General features: G+C 40.8%; 1 protein-coding gene across 1 annotated transcript in view; it reads right to left on the bottom strand.

Moving 5' to 3' along the window:
- The window catches only part of LOC136866659 (serpin B3), a 229,936-nt gene that overhangs the window by 81,021 nt on the left and 133,252 nt on the right, over positions 1-15,663 (bottom strand). Inside the window, exon 2 of the mRNA XM_067143777.2 lies at positions 10,629-10,811. Coding sequence (XP_066999878.2) covers positions 10,629-10,811 — 183 coding nt within the window. The remainder of the gene's footprint in view (positions 1-10,628; positions 10,812-15,663) is intronic.

The raw sequence follows: 15,663 nt of genomic DNA on the forward strand, positions 1-15,663 counted from the left end.
ACTCACGTGTTGGTGTGTAATTAGAAGTCTAATTTAAAGCGAGTATGGTCGTCAAAACTGAAATGGTGAGCTTTGAAAGAGATAAATATAGATGACGGAGAAAGCGTTTGAGCATAGCAGAGCTAATAATAAATGTGATAACAACTAATTGACTCCCATTTAATTGTGATGATATTGATAAAATTGAAATTGGTGTTGAGTGATTGATTGTTTAAGTGATACTCGTTTATATTTGAGGACGTGCTCGCAATTTGCTTTATGTGAAATACAGATAGGTCAGTGAATCTTTTTAGACAGTGTTGAGATACTTTACAGCACTCTTGAGTGATGATTGATGATGTTTGAGAGTATCCTGTCGGGTGAATTTACGCTCAACGGACATAGGAGTTCATGATTGTACCTGCCATAGCTGAGATAGATCGTAGAGTTCATAATTACGCGTATTTCTTCTTCTAGTATTCCTTCCACACATATATTACTTCATTATGAGAATGATCTATTGAGAGTTACAGTTTATTTAGACAATATCAGCCACTTGTGTTGAGTTTCAGTCACAATTTCATTCTGCGATATCCAGTGATAGTGAATAACGTTAGAAGGATTTCGACTTCGACACTTTCTTTGGTATATTAATGTAATGTCAGAATATATTTGGCAACGTTTATGTTATTTTTTCCGTCCATCAGCTTCAGTTTTATTGAATAAGTTCAGTTTTAAAATTCCTCATCTTACTATTTAATCTGTAAAATTTAATGGATTTTTTCTGATTTTTATTCCTATCCCTTGGATCAAGTAATTTATGTTATGGGCGTTCCACCTCGGTGGATAAATTTCTCATGCTTATGGTTACAATAACAAAAGTAAACAATTCTTGCAAGGAATTGGTAGGTGGTGGTACATTGAACATGAGGGGAGGTGTATTTTTCTACATTATGACTACACCCACAGTAGAATATTAGTAAACATTTTAATTGCGTATTGTTTATGTTTGAATAGAGCAGAAGCGTTATAGTAACGAGTTGTTGGATATGATGTTAGTTTATGAGGAAAATCGAAGAAATGGGTTTCTTTCTTTTTTTTTTTTTTGTGAGCCTGCAAGCGTGACATAATGTTATAAGGCATATAATGCTTTATGCAGAACAAGAGGTTTGGTATTTAAAACATATTTTGTAAAAATGGTACTGCACAGCAATGAAATTCCAAAGTTTATTTAAACTTCATTCCATTATAGGAGGTGTTCTCCTTTAGAGTAGATCATCCCGCTTCACACGCAGAGCAGAGAGACAGCCAACTCATCGGGAGTTTTTACTTCTCCGATAAGCCTGTTACTTTTGGGAACCCAACTTACTGAGCTGTATCTGAAACACACTGTACATTCTAGTCAGCTAAGAATAATTTGACTCAGAATACGACAGTTAAACTCGTCAGACATCATTTGATTCATGCTAGCACCATTTTGGGGGCTTGCTTTCCATTGCAGAGGAACGTTCATAATTAATTTTAATGTTCAAATCAACAAGCAATGACTTTGTTTGCATCAAAGTAGCCCCTCCTCTAATTGATATGCTCTGCCAACTTTTCGGAAGGTTTAGAAACAGCCTAAGAAATTTGTTTCAGGCATGCTTCTTAAATCATCCATGTCACATTTCAGCCTGGAAACAAGGAAAAATCGCACGGTGACATATCGGACGCCTCTGTGGTGTAGTGGTTAGCGTGATTAGTTGCCACCCCCGGAGGTCCGGGTTCGATTCCGGGCTCTGCCACGAAATTTGGAAAGTGGTACGAGGGCTGGAACGGGGTCCACTCAGCCTCGGGAGGTCAACTGAGTGGAGGTGGGTTCGATTCCCACCTCAGCCATCCTGGAAGTGGTTTTCCGTGGTTTCCCACTTCTCCTCCAGGCAAATGCCGGGATGGTACCTCACTTAAGGCCACAGCCGCTTCCTTCCCTCTTCCTTGTCTATCCCTTCCAATCTTCCCATCCCTTCAGAAGGCCCCTGTTCAGCATAGCAGGTGAGGCCGCCTGGGCGAGGTACTGGTTATTCTCCCTAGTTGTATCCCCCGACCCCAAGTCTGAAGCTCCAGGACACAGCCCTTGAGGCGGTAGAGGTGGGATCCCTCGCTGAGTCCGAGGGAAAAGCCAACCTTGGAGGGTAAACAGATTAAGAAGAAGACATATCGGAAGAATATACGGGATGTTATTGAATAGCTGTCACTTTGAATCTAGCAAAGAATTACTGCACTGGTAGATCAGCATGTGATCGAGCATTATTAACGATATAAGACCAATTGTTAAATGACCAAAATTTACGCATGGCAGTCAAATTAAGGATCTTGTTGCTGCCTAAGAGGACCAGTGGTAGAGAGTTGACTCATGACCCGAAGTTCGCAGGTTCGATCTTAGCTGAGGAAGTCGATTTTTGAAGGACACCCAAATATCATTGCACTGTTGTTGTCATATTATAGATCTCTTGTGGTACACTCGGTGTTGCCCTACAGAACTAAATAATTTATAGAAACTGACCAGCAGATTCTGATTTCGTTGCTAAATAACAGCACGATCAGAATGTCGGAATTGATAGGCCGTGCGCCCAGATGACATGCTTTCCCTGTAAGTAGGAGTGGTAGAATACAGCCATGGAATTACCTACTTGTCGTGTTCTCTACGAGCGGGCGGGGATGAGGGCCGGCGACCGTGCAGGCCCAAGTTGAGTTCTACATTGCTTCCACTTACTTGTAGCAGCCTACTCCCTTTCATATTGCCTGTCCAATCTCTTTAATCAAATCCTGTTCTCTCCAGACACCAATGTTATAAGGTTCGTAAGGCGTAGAGAATATTTCATATGTACGCCCTACATGGTCCTCCTTCTTTTGCCGATATCCTTTCTTCAGAAAGTCGGAATCTTCCCATTTTTTCGTCTTATTAGTATTAAAAACGAATGGTTATCTAGTTGTATTTTCTCTTAAAGCAATAATAATAATAATAATAATAATAATAATAATAATAATAATAATAATAATAATAATAATAATAATCGTATGGCCTCAGCTACCGTTTGCAGACATTTCGATTTGACGCCATCTGGCTGTCTGCTCGTCAATTTCTACGTTCCGGTTTACTCTGTCTGCCATCTAGCGGACCTAGAGTAAACCGGATCTCTCTTGGGCGTCTATGGCTGAGATTTAATTAATTTTGTCGGGTAAATACCAAATGTATCACCAGAGTTCTTTTACATGCCGACATCGTACGACATGGAGTGTCGAATGGACTTTTTTCCGCCCTTCAAAAATCCGACTACCTCTGCCGGGTTTGAACCCGCTATCTTGGGATCCGGAGGCCGACACTCTACCACGGATCCACAGAGGCATCACCATCAACACGGTTTAACACCGTATGGAAAATTATCACGAATATGATACTAGACTTCACAAACCATTCATTTTTAATTCCAATATGAATCAAGTGTAAGATACAGTATACCATTAATATAAAGTCGTCCATCAATCACCACTGATCTGCATTTGGGGCTATCGCTCAGGTGACAGGTGCCCTGTCTGTTTTACCTAGTCTTTTTTAAATAATCTCGAAGAAGTATTTCTTTCTTTCTTTCTTTCTTTCTTTCTTAATCCGCTTACCATCCAGGGTACGTTTTCTCTCGGACTCAGCGAGGGATCCAACCGCTACCATCTCAAGGAGAGTGTCATGGGGAGTGAATCTTTGGGTCGGGGATAAAACTGGAGAAGAGGATCAGTACCTTACCAAGGCGACCTAACCTGCTATGTTGAACCGGGGCCTTGTGGCGGGATAAAAAGCCCGGAAGGGATAGGAAAGGAAGAGTGAAGGAAAGGGCCGTGGCCCTCAGTTAGGTACCGGGAGAAGAAGTGGTAAACCACAGAAAACCACTTCTAAGTGGGAATCGAACCTAGGCCTCTGACGGTGGCAGCTGATGACACTAACCACTACACCACAGAGGCAGACTTATATTTAACTCATGAATTAAACTGTATTTCCTTAACGGATTTGTTCTACAATTTAACTGTTCTTGCAGAAATCTTAAGTATTTTTCGATCAACGAACCCCTGGTGTTATATGAGTTATTTTAATTTGTTTCCACCTACAGTACTTACGAATTATTAGTATCATTTTATTTATTTTACCTGTCGTGTTACATATCTTTTACGTCGAACAGGTATTAATGTTTCGTACTAGGAGAAATGGTCCGCCTCTGTGGTGTAGTGGTTAGCGTGATTAGCTGCCACCCCCGGAGGTCCGGGTTCGATTCCCGGCTCTGCCACGAAATTTGAAAAGTGGTACGAGGGCTGGAACGGGGTCCACTCAGCCTCGGGAGGTCAACTGAGTAGAGGTGGGTTCGATTCCCACCTCAGCCATCCTGGAAGTGGTTTTCCGTGGTTTCCCACTTCTCCTCCAGGCAAATGCCGGGATGGTACCTAACTTAAGGCCACGGCCGCTTCCTTCCCTCTTCCTTGCCTATCCCTTCCAATCTTCCCATCCCTCCACAAGGCCCCTGTTCAGCATAGCAGGTGAGGCCGCCTGGGCGAGGTACTGGTCATACTCCCCAGTTGTATCCCCGACCAAGAGTCTGAAGCTCCAGGACACTGCCCTTGAGGCGGTAGAGGTGGGATCCCTCGCTAAGTCCGAGGGAAAAACCGAACCTGGAGGGTAAACAGATGATGATGATGACTAGGAGAAATGTAGCTAATCATATAGATTTAAACATGATAATTTTGAGATTCATATTATTTGTTTTAATTCATATACAACATTTATTTAAATGCCAAATTTGCGTATAGCTATACCACAATCGTCATAGTTCCTCACCAAGGAGATTTAGACAAATTTAGTTATAGAATGAGTATAGATTTAGTTGTAGTTAAGTAGTTAGTTTAGGCACGTGCTAAGAAGAGACAAGTTATGGTATCCATCTCGGCGGGAGAACGCAGAGGTGGCATACTACATGTGGAGCTGGCAATCCACCCATGTGTGAGCTGCTATATAGAGGATTTAGTATAGAATTAGTAATAGATTTAGTTATAGTTAAGTAGATAGTCCAGTCATGTGCTACCTTTATTTCCTTATACCAATGGTTTGTAACTATGGTCGGGTAATAAAGCTGTTTGTTGTTATACCACAGTCGCGTAAGCATAGACTGAAGTGTAGGTTTGCTTTAAAAAGTGTCCCTCTCTGGTAATTCTAAAATCTGGCAACCTTGCCACGCGCAGAGTGATATTACAAGACTGTCCCACCAGGTATGAATTCGACGGCTCCAAGTATTAACATCGTAGTCCAAAAATAGCCAAAATGTGTTACGATCATCGCCAAAACCACTATCTCAGTAGTTTTCCCTTTATAAAATTCGTATCTCCAGCGCCCCAAACTTCGCAGCAATATACATTTAGCAATATTGTGTCATGTCAGGAATGCATTGATGGATGAAAAGAATCGCAACTCATGTTACGATAATTCTTCTGGGAGAATAATATCACAATCCGTGGTAGAGTGTCGGCCTCCGGATCCCAAGATAGCGGGTTCAAACCCGACAGAGGTAGTCGGATTTTTTGAAGGGCGGAAAAAAGTCCATTCGACACTCCATGTCGTACGATGTCGGCATGTAAAAGATCTCTGGTGATACATTTGGTATTTCATCATCATCATCATCTGTTTACCCTCCAGGTTCGGCTTTTCCCTCGGACTCCGCGAGGGATCCCACCTCTACCGCCTCAAGGGCAGTGTCCTGGAGCTTCAGACTCTTGGTCGGGGGATACAACTGGGGAGTATGACCAGTACTTCGCCCAGGCGGCCTCACCTGCTATGGTGAACAGGGGCCTTGTAGGGGGATGGGAAGATTGGAAGGGATAGGCAGGGATGAGGGAAGGAAGCGGCCGTGGCCTTAAGTTAGGTACCATCCCGGCATTCGCCTGGAGGTGAAGTGGGAAACCACGGAAAACCACTTCTAGGATGGCTGAGGTGGGAATCGAACCCACCTCTACTCAGTTGACCTCCCGAGGCTGAGTGGACCCCGTTCCAACCCTCGTACCACTTTTCAAAATTCGTGGCAGAGCCGGGAATCGAACCCGGACCTCCGGGGGTGGCAGCTAATCACGCTAACCACTACAGCACAGAGGCGGCACATTTGGTATTTACCCGACAAAATTAATTAAATCTCAGCCATAGACGCCCAAGAGAGATACGGTTTACTCTGTCTGCCATCTAGTGGGCCTAGAGTAAACCGGAACGTTGAAATTGACGAGCAGACAGCCAGATGGCGTCAAATCGAAATGTCTGCACACGGTAGCTGAGGCCATACGATTATTATTTATCACAATTAAAATCGTAAATGTAGTTACGATGTTTGTACAGGGAAAATGTTAATGTTTACAAGACGCACACCCAGTAAAACACTGTCGTAAACCCAATGTTGATGTACATTGATGTTTATAGTTCGCCATGTAGTTAGGGGCATTGTCGTCTAGGGCCGTAACTAGCCACGTGCCCATTGTAGATGCGGTCTTCAGTATGAGTGTAACTGGTGGCTTTGCTAACAACGGGTTCGTAATCGCTATTTGAGGGATGCCTGTTTAAAATGCGTTATTTCCAACCTAGGAAAGTTGAGGAAAAAACGCAAGTAAACGTATAATAAAAGGTTCATGGAATGTATCCGTGACCATCCATGATCCACTGGCAATGACGAATAAATTCAAGTATTTGGCTCAGTTAATACCACCGATACGACTATTGATGATGACGTGAAGCATCGCATCAACGTTGGATGGACCAAATGGCTTTGCTGACAGGCGGATGCCTATAAAGCTCAAAGGCAAGATATACAAGACTGTTGTTAGGCCTGCCCTCAGTTACGCTCCGAGTGTTGGATAAGGCAAAAGAACCATGATCAGCAAGTGCATGAACGGCAATGAGATGGTCAGCGGGTGTCACGCTCTTGGCAAGAGTGCGCAATGAGCATATACGAGGATCATTTTATACGATCCCTATCAGTGATAAATTGGAGGAGTGGCAGTTGCGCACACGAGATGAAGATCATACCGTCAAGAGAGCTCTTGCAGTCGAGGAACCAAGTAGAGGTCGAGAGCCACATGGTGGCGTACAGACAAAACGGCATTCCAGTGGCGGAGATATCCAACCGCAGGGAGGACTCTCTAAGGGTCAGACGAGCCAACATTGAGTGATACTTGGGAGTGTCCATTGTGGGCCAGGAAGGAAGAAGACGGAATGTATCCATGATCGGGTATGGTACTGTTTTAAGGAATTGCACCTTTCTCATGGCAATCGATAATATTCAAGTATTGAAGTGCATGTGGACGAAATACTAAGAACAGTTTTGAAGTGGAAATAGCACTTTTTGAACGTACTATCCTCATTTATGTCTTCCTGTACCTCTTAAGTTCTTACATAATCATGTACTCCAATCGAACGTTAAAAACTCTACCAATACTGTTTCCTTTTAGCTATCAATGATAAAATTAAAATGAAGCGGACTCCATTCTTCTGATGACGGAAAGAAGAAGAACCACACTGTGTATTGTCTCCGTATGCCACCAAAATTTGTTTTTGCTCCGACTTTTGCTCAGGATCTCGGGGTGACCGATTCACTCTCTCACGAACGTCCAACTTTACTAGGCTTAGTGTTTGGGGAACATATACTTTAACTGACAGAAATGAATAAGGCTGGAGCTATACTAAAAGAATGGCATCATCTGGTAAACTTAGTCTGATTTATTCGAAAGAAAATCAAACAAAGTTAATTTGACAAACAAAACATACAACTACGGCAATATCATGGCATAAACACGAATAGAAATTTACATGTATTCCTCTCCAAAATGTCTGGAATTCAAAGTCTGTGCACTCGAGTCTACCAACATAGTTACCGTCGAATATGTGATTACTTTGCCAGAGAATTGAATTATTTATCATCATAATCTGCCTATCATCAATGAGTCCGAACCCACCTCGCGCAGATGTTTTAGGGGAATACATTTTAACCTAGTCTACCATACTGCACATCCTGAGTGAATCGTTATCTTAATAATTACCAAAGCAACATCAAATAAACATGAATTTTAACCCTATTGTGAATTTCATTTACTACATTCAACTATTCACATCACAATAAATCACAACACGAATTAAAACAAATCAACACACACAGGTCCTTAAGAATATAACGCCACTCGGTTACCACAAATACACTTTCACGTACACTCTCATTCACCATTAAGCATACCTCCATTCATGCCTGTAAAAGCTGATAATCATGGCAGAAACTATACAACTCTACTCAAATCTTACCTTCTGGAAGTTGTTGCCTGGTCTAAATACTCGCTTGTGGAAACCCATAAATCACACTCGTGAGTATTACGGTACTAACAGTATCATCACATAGGCCTCTGCAAATACTGACACGCCCTGAGATTCGTATAAATACCTTCGCAGTCCAGCTGGCATATTGCATCAGCTGACAGAGAAAACCAATATCACACATATCTTCCGCGTTACATGGACGGGAATTCAAATACCTTCACTTCAAAGGACACTCGCCTGCACATACACCTGGAGAACGTCGCTCCGTAATAACACACATGTGGTCCCAAGGGTTGTCAAACTTCTCGTACCATGTTACCTCTGTAGCCTCTCTGAAATTCCTATCTTATCATATTAACTATCAGATGCTCACTCCCAATAACATTGCCTAACTTCAGAACACTTTATTTAATTACCAAAACATCCTTGCTATTTCCAGTCACCGTGCTAATTTTATCCAAGATCACAACTCATAATGATACTCATTCCCATCTCATTAACTGCATATGGTAATTCTTGAAATAATCTACATCTATTAACTTCGCAATACCTTCCATCGTTACATTTTCTTTCACATGGTTAATTAACTAAGTGGATTACTCTAGCCATTATGTTATGCATTACTAATAGCTTTCTCTGAGCAACGTTGACTCTGAAATAATAATCGCATAATAACATATATAATTAAATCTACAGTCACACTAATACAAATTCAAATTGTCGATTGTTTATTATTGCAGATTAACATTCTTCTCTTCTCGTCTTGGTGCACCGTTCCATAAAAGAAACGACACTTATCATACTGTATGTGGTTTGCAAGTCATTTAAGAAAGGGCACATGTCACAATTCACCATTACTTCCATATCAAATCAATCAATCAATACTGATCTGCATTTAGGGCAGTCGCCCAGGTGGCAGATTCCCTATCTGTTGCTTTCCTAGCCTTTTCCTAAATTATTTCAAAGAAATTGGAAATTTATTGAACGTCTCCCTTGGTAAGTTATTCCAATCCCTAACTCCCCTTCCTATAAATGAATATTTGCCCCAGTTTGTCCTCTTGAATTCCAACTTTATCTTCATATTGTGATCTTTCCTACTTTTATAAACGCCATTCAAACTTATTCGTCTACTAATGTCATTCCACGCCATCTACCCGCTGACAGCTCGGAACATGCAAGGGTACTCATTCAATGCATGTGATAGAGATTTTGCTATAATTAAAATACCTAAAAAGAAATTGATTGAATTTATGACGTAGAGCAATCTTGTCAAATCATCATTCGGGCACCTAAACGTCATCACAAGTTCACTATCATTCTGATAGAGACTAGTGATATTGTGAACTTTACTGCATGGTGGTCAAATTTTATAAGAAGGGAGGACTGTCAGGTGAATCTCGAGGAAGGGGACTGCACTTTCTTTACTCTGACAAAGATCCAGGAACCGTACGGACGAAACAGTTCATCAACAGCCTAATTGAACACACGTTCCGTTTGAAAGTAGACAGCAACGTCCAACTTCCTAATAACTATATAGCTTATGAAGAACCAATTCCTATTGATGGGAACAAGAAGAATGCCCTAAAGTGTCTGGAAGTGACATTCTGGGGGGAGCACAAAGACGTTTTCAATGAAATATTTGCGTGGCCAACTGTTCGTGTGACTGACGATGATTTTGATTGCTTGTCATCATTCAAATTATTCTTGTAGAACAACAACATGATGGGCCTAACTTATCTAAGTAAACAATATGTTTTTTATGCAAAAATGATGTTCATTCAGCCATCATTATAGAAAGGGCACATATTCATTTCCTTTACCTGCCGATTCCCATATATTCCTGCACTTTTACTCCATATTTTATCAAGTAACCTAGCCACAACCATCAACACTAACGGTCAAAACACATAAATTTAACGTAAATAGCAAGACTGGCTTATAAATCGTTTTTTTTTTATTCCTCTTGAAAAAAAGCATTTCTGGACATGTGTACTTTCTTAAATGACTGATTCAATTGTAATTTAACTAGATTTACAGTGTTTATTTAAATGTCTGTTGCTTCTCCTGTACATTTGACAATTTGAAGTTACAATGTTAATACTTCGAGGTGTTGAATCAATAATGACCAGTATATTCGAAAGTTACCAATAAGCAAGGAAGACGTCTCGAGAGTCTCCCATCTCATCCACTAGTTCAAAAAATACGGAACAATGACTATACGTTAGTGCTAAAAGTGAACTATTGGAGAGCATAGTGGACTTAATATAGGAATGATTAGAATCACACTCACGTTGAAGACGTTGAGCGCCTGGTTGAAGCCTTCAGGAATAAAGGACACTTCTGTCGAGTTCAACCTCAGGACCTTGACGAACTCGCCAAGTGATTGTTGGTCATTACTGGACACGGCCATCAAAAGCGCCACGAGGTTTAGCGGAGAGATCTGAAGATTTCCCTTCATACCTTTGGACAGCACCTGCAAGCAAGATGTATAGAATCATTTAACATCACGCATAGAGTACAGAAATTATCTGCTAATAATACCTTCCTTTTCAAACCTGACTGGTAAGTTCGTAATCTGCAATATTGCTGAATCTTCAGTCTGGGAAGGGTAAAGGCCTGCTGGGCTCACCTCGAAGGAGGTGAATTCGATTTCTCGTCAGGAATCTGGGAAGTTTAGAAACAAGAATTCCATTTCTGGAGAGGCACGTAATCCGGAGATTTAGGGCCCGTTTTTGCTGCAGCATCGCTGCTGGCACATCGCCAGGCCTCGCTTCTAGATGTCAGGCGATGCTGACCAATGGATCTCCATCAGTACCTTTACCCTGAAGCCTGGCTTCTCGCTTAAATGTTGGCTGCCATCCTCGCCATACCAATGGTCTCAAACACGTTTGCTTCCGGATCCTGGCATATCAACGGCTGTCCTGAAAATTTGACTGTGATTTGTTCTCTCAATGTCATGCGTTTTCCCGTTCCTCCTCTCTCCACATTCCGCACAGATATTCTGTGATCACTTCGTATGGCAGGCATGTCAAGGTCAAGCGCGCGCCACGCGAGTTGTGTGCAGGGTGGTCTCGGCTGGCACACGATGACTCGATCAGGTGAAATTCGAAGGAGATGCGCTAGGGTGCACAGTATCCCTTCCTTCATTACGAAGTGTGCAACCTCTAAATGAGAACTGCCCTTTCCAACACCATTAATAAAGCACCGTAAGTTCTTAATTTACCGTACATGAAATTATAATACACCCATTGAAGCCCCTATGGCTCAGGCGGCAGCGTGCCGGCCTTTCACTGCTGGGTTCCGTGGTTCAAACCGCGGTCACTCCATGTGAGATTTGTGCTGGACAAAGTGGAGGCGGGACAGGTTTTAATTCGGGTACTCCGGTCTTTCCTGGCATTTTGCATTCCAGCAACACTCTCCAATATCATTTCATTTCATGTGTCAGTCATTAATCATTGCCCCTGAGGAGTGCGACAGGCTTCGGCAGCCGGCACAATTCCTATTCTCGCCGCTAGATGGGGCTTCGTTGTTTCCATTCCTGACCCGCTCAAATGACGGGAAATAGGGTGTGCATTTTCAGTCACACACACATTATTGATATATACATAGACAATAGTATTGTAGGCTACATAAATACACATGAACCAAATATTGAACGAAGAATCGAATTCCGACCTCTTCAAGATACATAAAGTAATAAATTAAGAGTATTTTATCTGACAAAACAAAGGTGTGATGAAATAACATATAAATATCCCGGTGAACACTTGTCTACACCCCGGTCATCGTGGTTTCGCTTCCTCTTAAAAATAAAAACTACTTTGCCTAAAAGCGACTCATTTAATCTCACTGATATCCTGAGCCCTGATGACGTTTGATGGCATTAATTTGGTCAATATTAGGCTTGATGGTGATGGCAGACACTATTTTCATTACAGAATTGAGATTTATGCCTGTTAGTGGAGATCGGAATCGTGATTTGTTGATCTTCATCCTGGAAATATCATCACCTCCGTAAGTACTTCCAAAGATTGACAGGATTTCTGTTAAAAAAGGGCGATATTTAGAACTAACGTTCTTTGAGCATTACTGTTTTGTGTTCTCCCAACAAACTACTTTTTAAAAACACAGCACTTACGTATACTTACAGACTTCAAATTACTTCGTAGTTCCGCTATTAATTTCAGCTCTAATCACCAGTAAGACCACTGGACTAAGGTGCATGATACAGCTCACAATGACGCCTGACATTAAACTTCTGCAGACGACATGCTTCTTACACACTACGCACTGACCTTCTCCTTCATGTTCGCGACCTAGGAAACAATACGACCATTCCAGGTCAAATCTACTTAACGTTTACTCTTACCACTTTTGTCTGGCATCATCCTTTTGTTTCACAAGCGTGAGACCTTGGGTCTGAGATACAACTAGGCTGCCTCACCTGCTATGCCGAACAGGGGCTTTGTGGGTGGATGGGAAGATTGGAAGGGATAGGCAGGAAAGAGAGAAGAAAGCGGCTGTGGCCTTAAGTTAGGTACCATCCCGGCATTTGCCTGGAGGACAAATGGGAAACCACGGAAAAAACGATGGGTGAGGTGGGAATCGAAATCCCTCTACTCAATTGACATCCTGAGGCTGAGTGTACCCCGTTCTAGTCCTCGTACAACTTTTCAAATTTCGTGGAAGAGTCGGAAATCGAACCCAGGCAGCTAATTACACTAATCACTACACCACATAGGCAGACGTTTTAAATTTACTGTACATAATTATAACAAATTTGTAAAAGTAGAAAATAAATTTCAAGAGTTTGTGTTTATTTTTGTTTTTAATGACACATCTGAATACTTCTAACTAAGTCATTCTTGTGATTCATTATTATTAGTTCACACAAATTATGACATAAATCTGTATATAGAATATATACAAATATATGCCTATTTTTACAAACAAAATGTAAATTAAAGAGGGAGTCTACTGAATATAAAATGTTAACGAAAAGAAATAAAATAATCTTAATTAAATAAACAACCCTTCATTTACAGATTGACTGCTGCAAAAATGTACGTCATATCGACAAAGGATTTTACCATAAGACGTTAGATTTAGCGGCCCAAATGGCTGGTCGTATGATATCTGATCTATTTATGGGTCAGACTGAGTTAGAAACGTTGAATAGGGTAAAATTTTTGTAAGATTACCTCACATAGCATTACCTTTCAGATAATTATGTGACAGCAACATACATAGCGTTTGGCTCACATATGGCTACTGGGTGGGCCAATATTCGTGTGGGGTTTGATCATTCTATCTTTCTTATAAGTGATTGAATGTATGAATTATGCATGTGAAAAGTCCAAATTCACTTAACATCGAGAAATAGACAAAAATCAAACGTAAAAGGGATACAGATAAAACAAAAAGTCATAAGACCAAGGTTGTAGATCACTCCAAATTGAACGGAGATTGTGCATTCCCTTATGTGATAGGACTTCGCGAAGATCTGCATCATCATTAAAATTGCCTCCATATTTCGATATTCTTCGATATTCTTTGGGGGAAAAAGTGAAAAATTTAAAGCTCTTGGAAATGTTCTCTCCGTTACAGGCTAAAACGTATAATTTTGCCAAATTTCTGTATTCTTGTTCGTCTGGCAGATTATGCCGAAATGTGGATTTTGGGTGAGGAGGGTTAAAATTAGGACTTTCAGGAAACTAAACCAAAAAATTATGCAGATGGTTGTTATTATTACCCCTTAAACGCGTACCTGTGCGAACATTTCGCCAAAATAGTCAATGTACAGGCACACAGTCGTTAGGATTTTACTTATATAGATAGATAAGGAATCTGCTCCACGTACAACACCTTTTGGTCTATGTCTGCTGGACTTACCCTGCAAAACCGACCATTCATGATATCTCCCTTATTAATCTTTCTCTCGAAAAATACACATGAAAAAAGTTTTAGAAATGGATTTCCAACAAATTTGGTCGATTTCCAGTCAGGTTGGTCATGTACTGTATATATTGTGGAAGAGTAAATTCACCATTTCGGTTCCCTATAAACCGCCAGTCCATTTCAGGAACAGGAAATGTTATTGACCTTTAAAATCTACCTTTGGAAAGGGGGATGCTAAATATAAAGTTTGGTTCAGATATCTTCAATAGTTTTCAAGTTGTAAGAAATAAGCTCAACACGCGCCCGTTCTTAAGTCCGTTTAATTATATCTCCCTTATAAATCCTCTTACCGAAATGATGCACATGAGAAAAAAGGTTTAAAAATTAATTTCCATTAAGGCAGGTAGATTTATATTTTGGTTGTGTATATTTTGTGGGAGTGAAAAATCACGGTTTCGGTTTCGTATAAACCCCCCAGTTATTTCATGGATTTAGAAACAATATTTGCCCTGAAACCTACCCAAGGACAGGTGGATTCTAAATACGAATTTTGGTGGAAATATATCCAGTAGTTTCCAAGTTATAGACAAACAGACAAACAGACAAACAGAAAAACAGACACGAAAGCTAAAAATATGTAGATGGTCATTATTACACCTGAAACGGATAACTGTACAGAAATGTCGCCAAAATAGTCAATGTACAGACACACTCTAGAAGTGCAGACCTTTATTTCGAGAGTTACTGCTTTGAAACTCTGCGACATATCTGCAAACGGACCTCACCATCAGACGCCTCTTTCGGTGTTCTACATGGTTGGTCCCACGACATCTTCTCGTATCTCCTATATTTATGGGTTAGATTGAGTTAGATTCATTGGGTGTGAAATTTTGTACAGTTTTCGCATACTACTTCATATTTGTGATACTCATGTGACAGATAGAATCATAAAATTTGGCTATCACATTGCCACTGGTCATGCCAATGTGCGTGCCGAATGTCATGATTCTATCTTTCCTATAAGTGTGCCAAATTAATGTTAACATATACGTGTGAAAGTACAAAATTAACTTGAAATCGAGAAATACAGCTCTATTTAACGTATAAGGAATAGAAATACGATAAAAAGTCATAGGACCAAAGTTGCAGATCTCTCCAAAATGACACGCGATTGTGCTTTCTGATTTGTGATAAGACTTACAGATTAGCCACCAATTATCCCGAAACGAAGGTCTGCACCGTCGTTAAAATTGCATCCATATTTCGGTATTTTCCGGGGCCGAAAGTTATACATTTGCATACATACGGTGTAATTAAGGAAGAAAATAATTCAGTTAAGAAAGTTGAAATTAATAGAAAATGGATTAAAACTGAGGACAGCCGGATGACGACAAATATGTAAATACCAAGTGAATGTATTGGAAAAT

Source organism: Anabrus simplex, chromosome 3 (assembly GCF_040414725.1).
Source record: "Anabrus simplex isolate iqAnaSimp1 chromosome 3, ASM4041472v1, whole genome shotgun sequence".
NCBI lineage: Eukaryota > Metazoa > Arthropoda > Insecta > Orthoptera > Tettigoniidae > Anabrus > Anabrus simplex.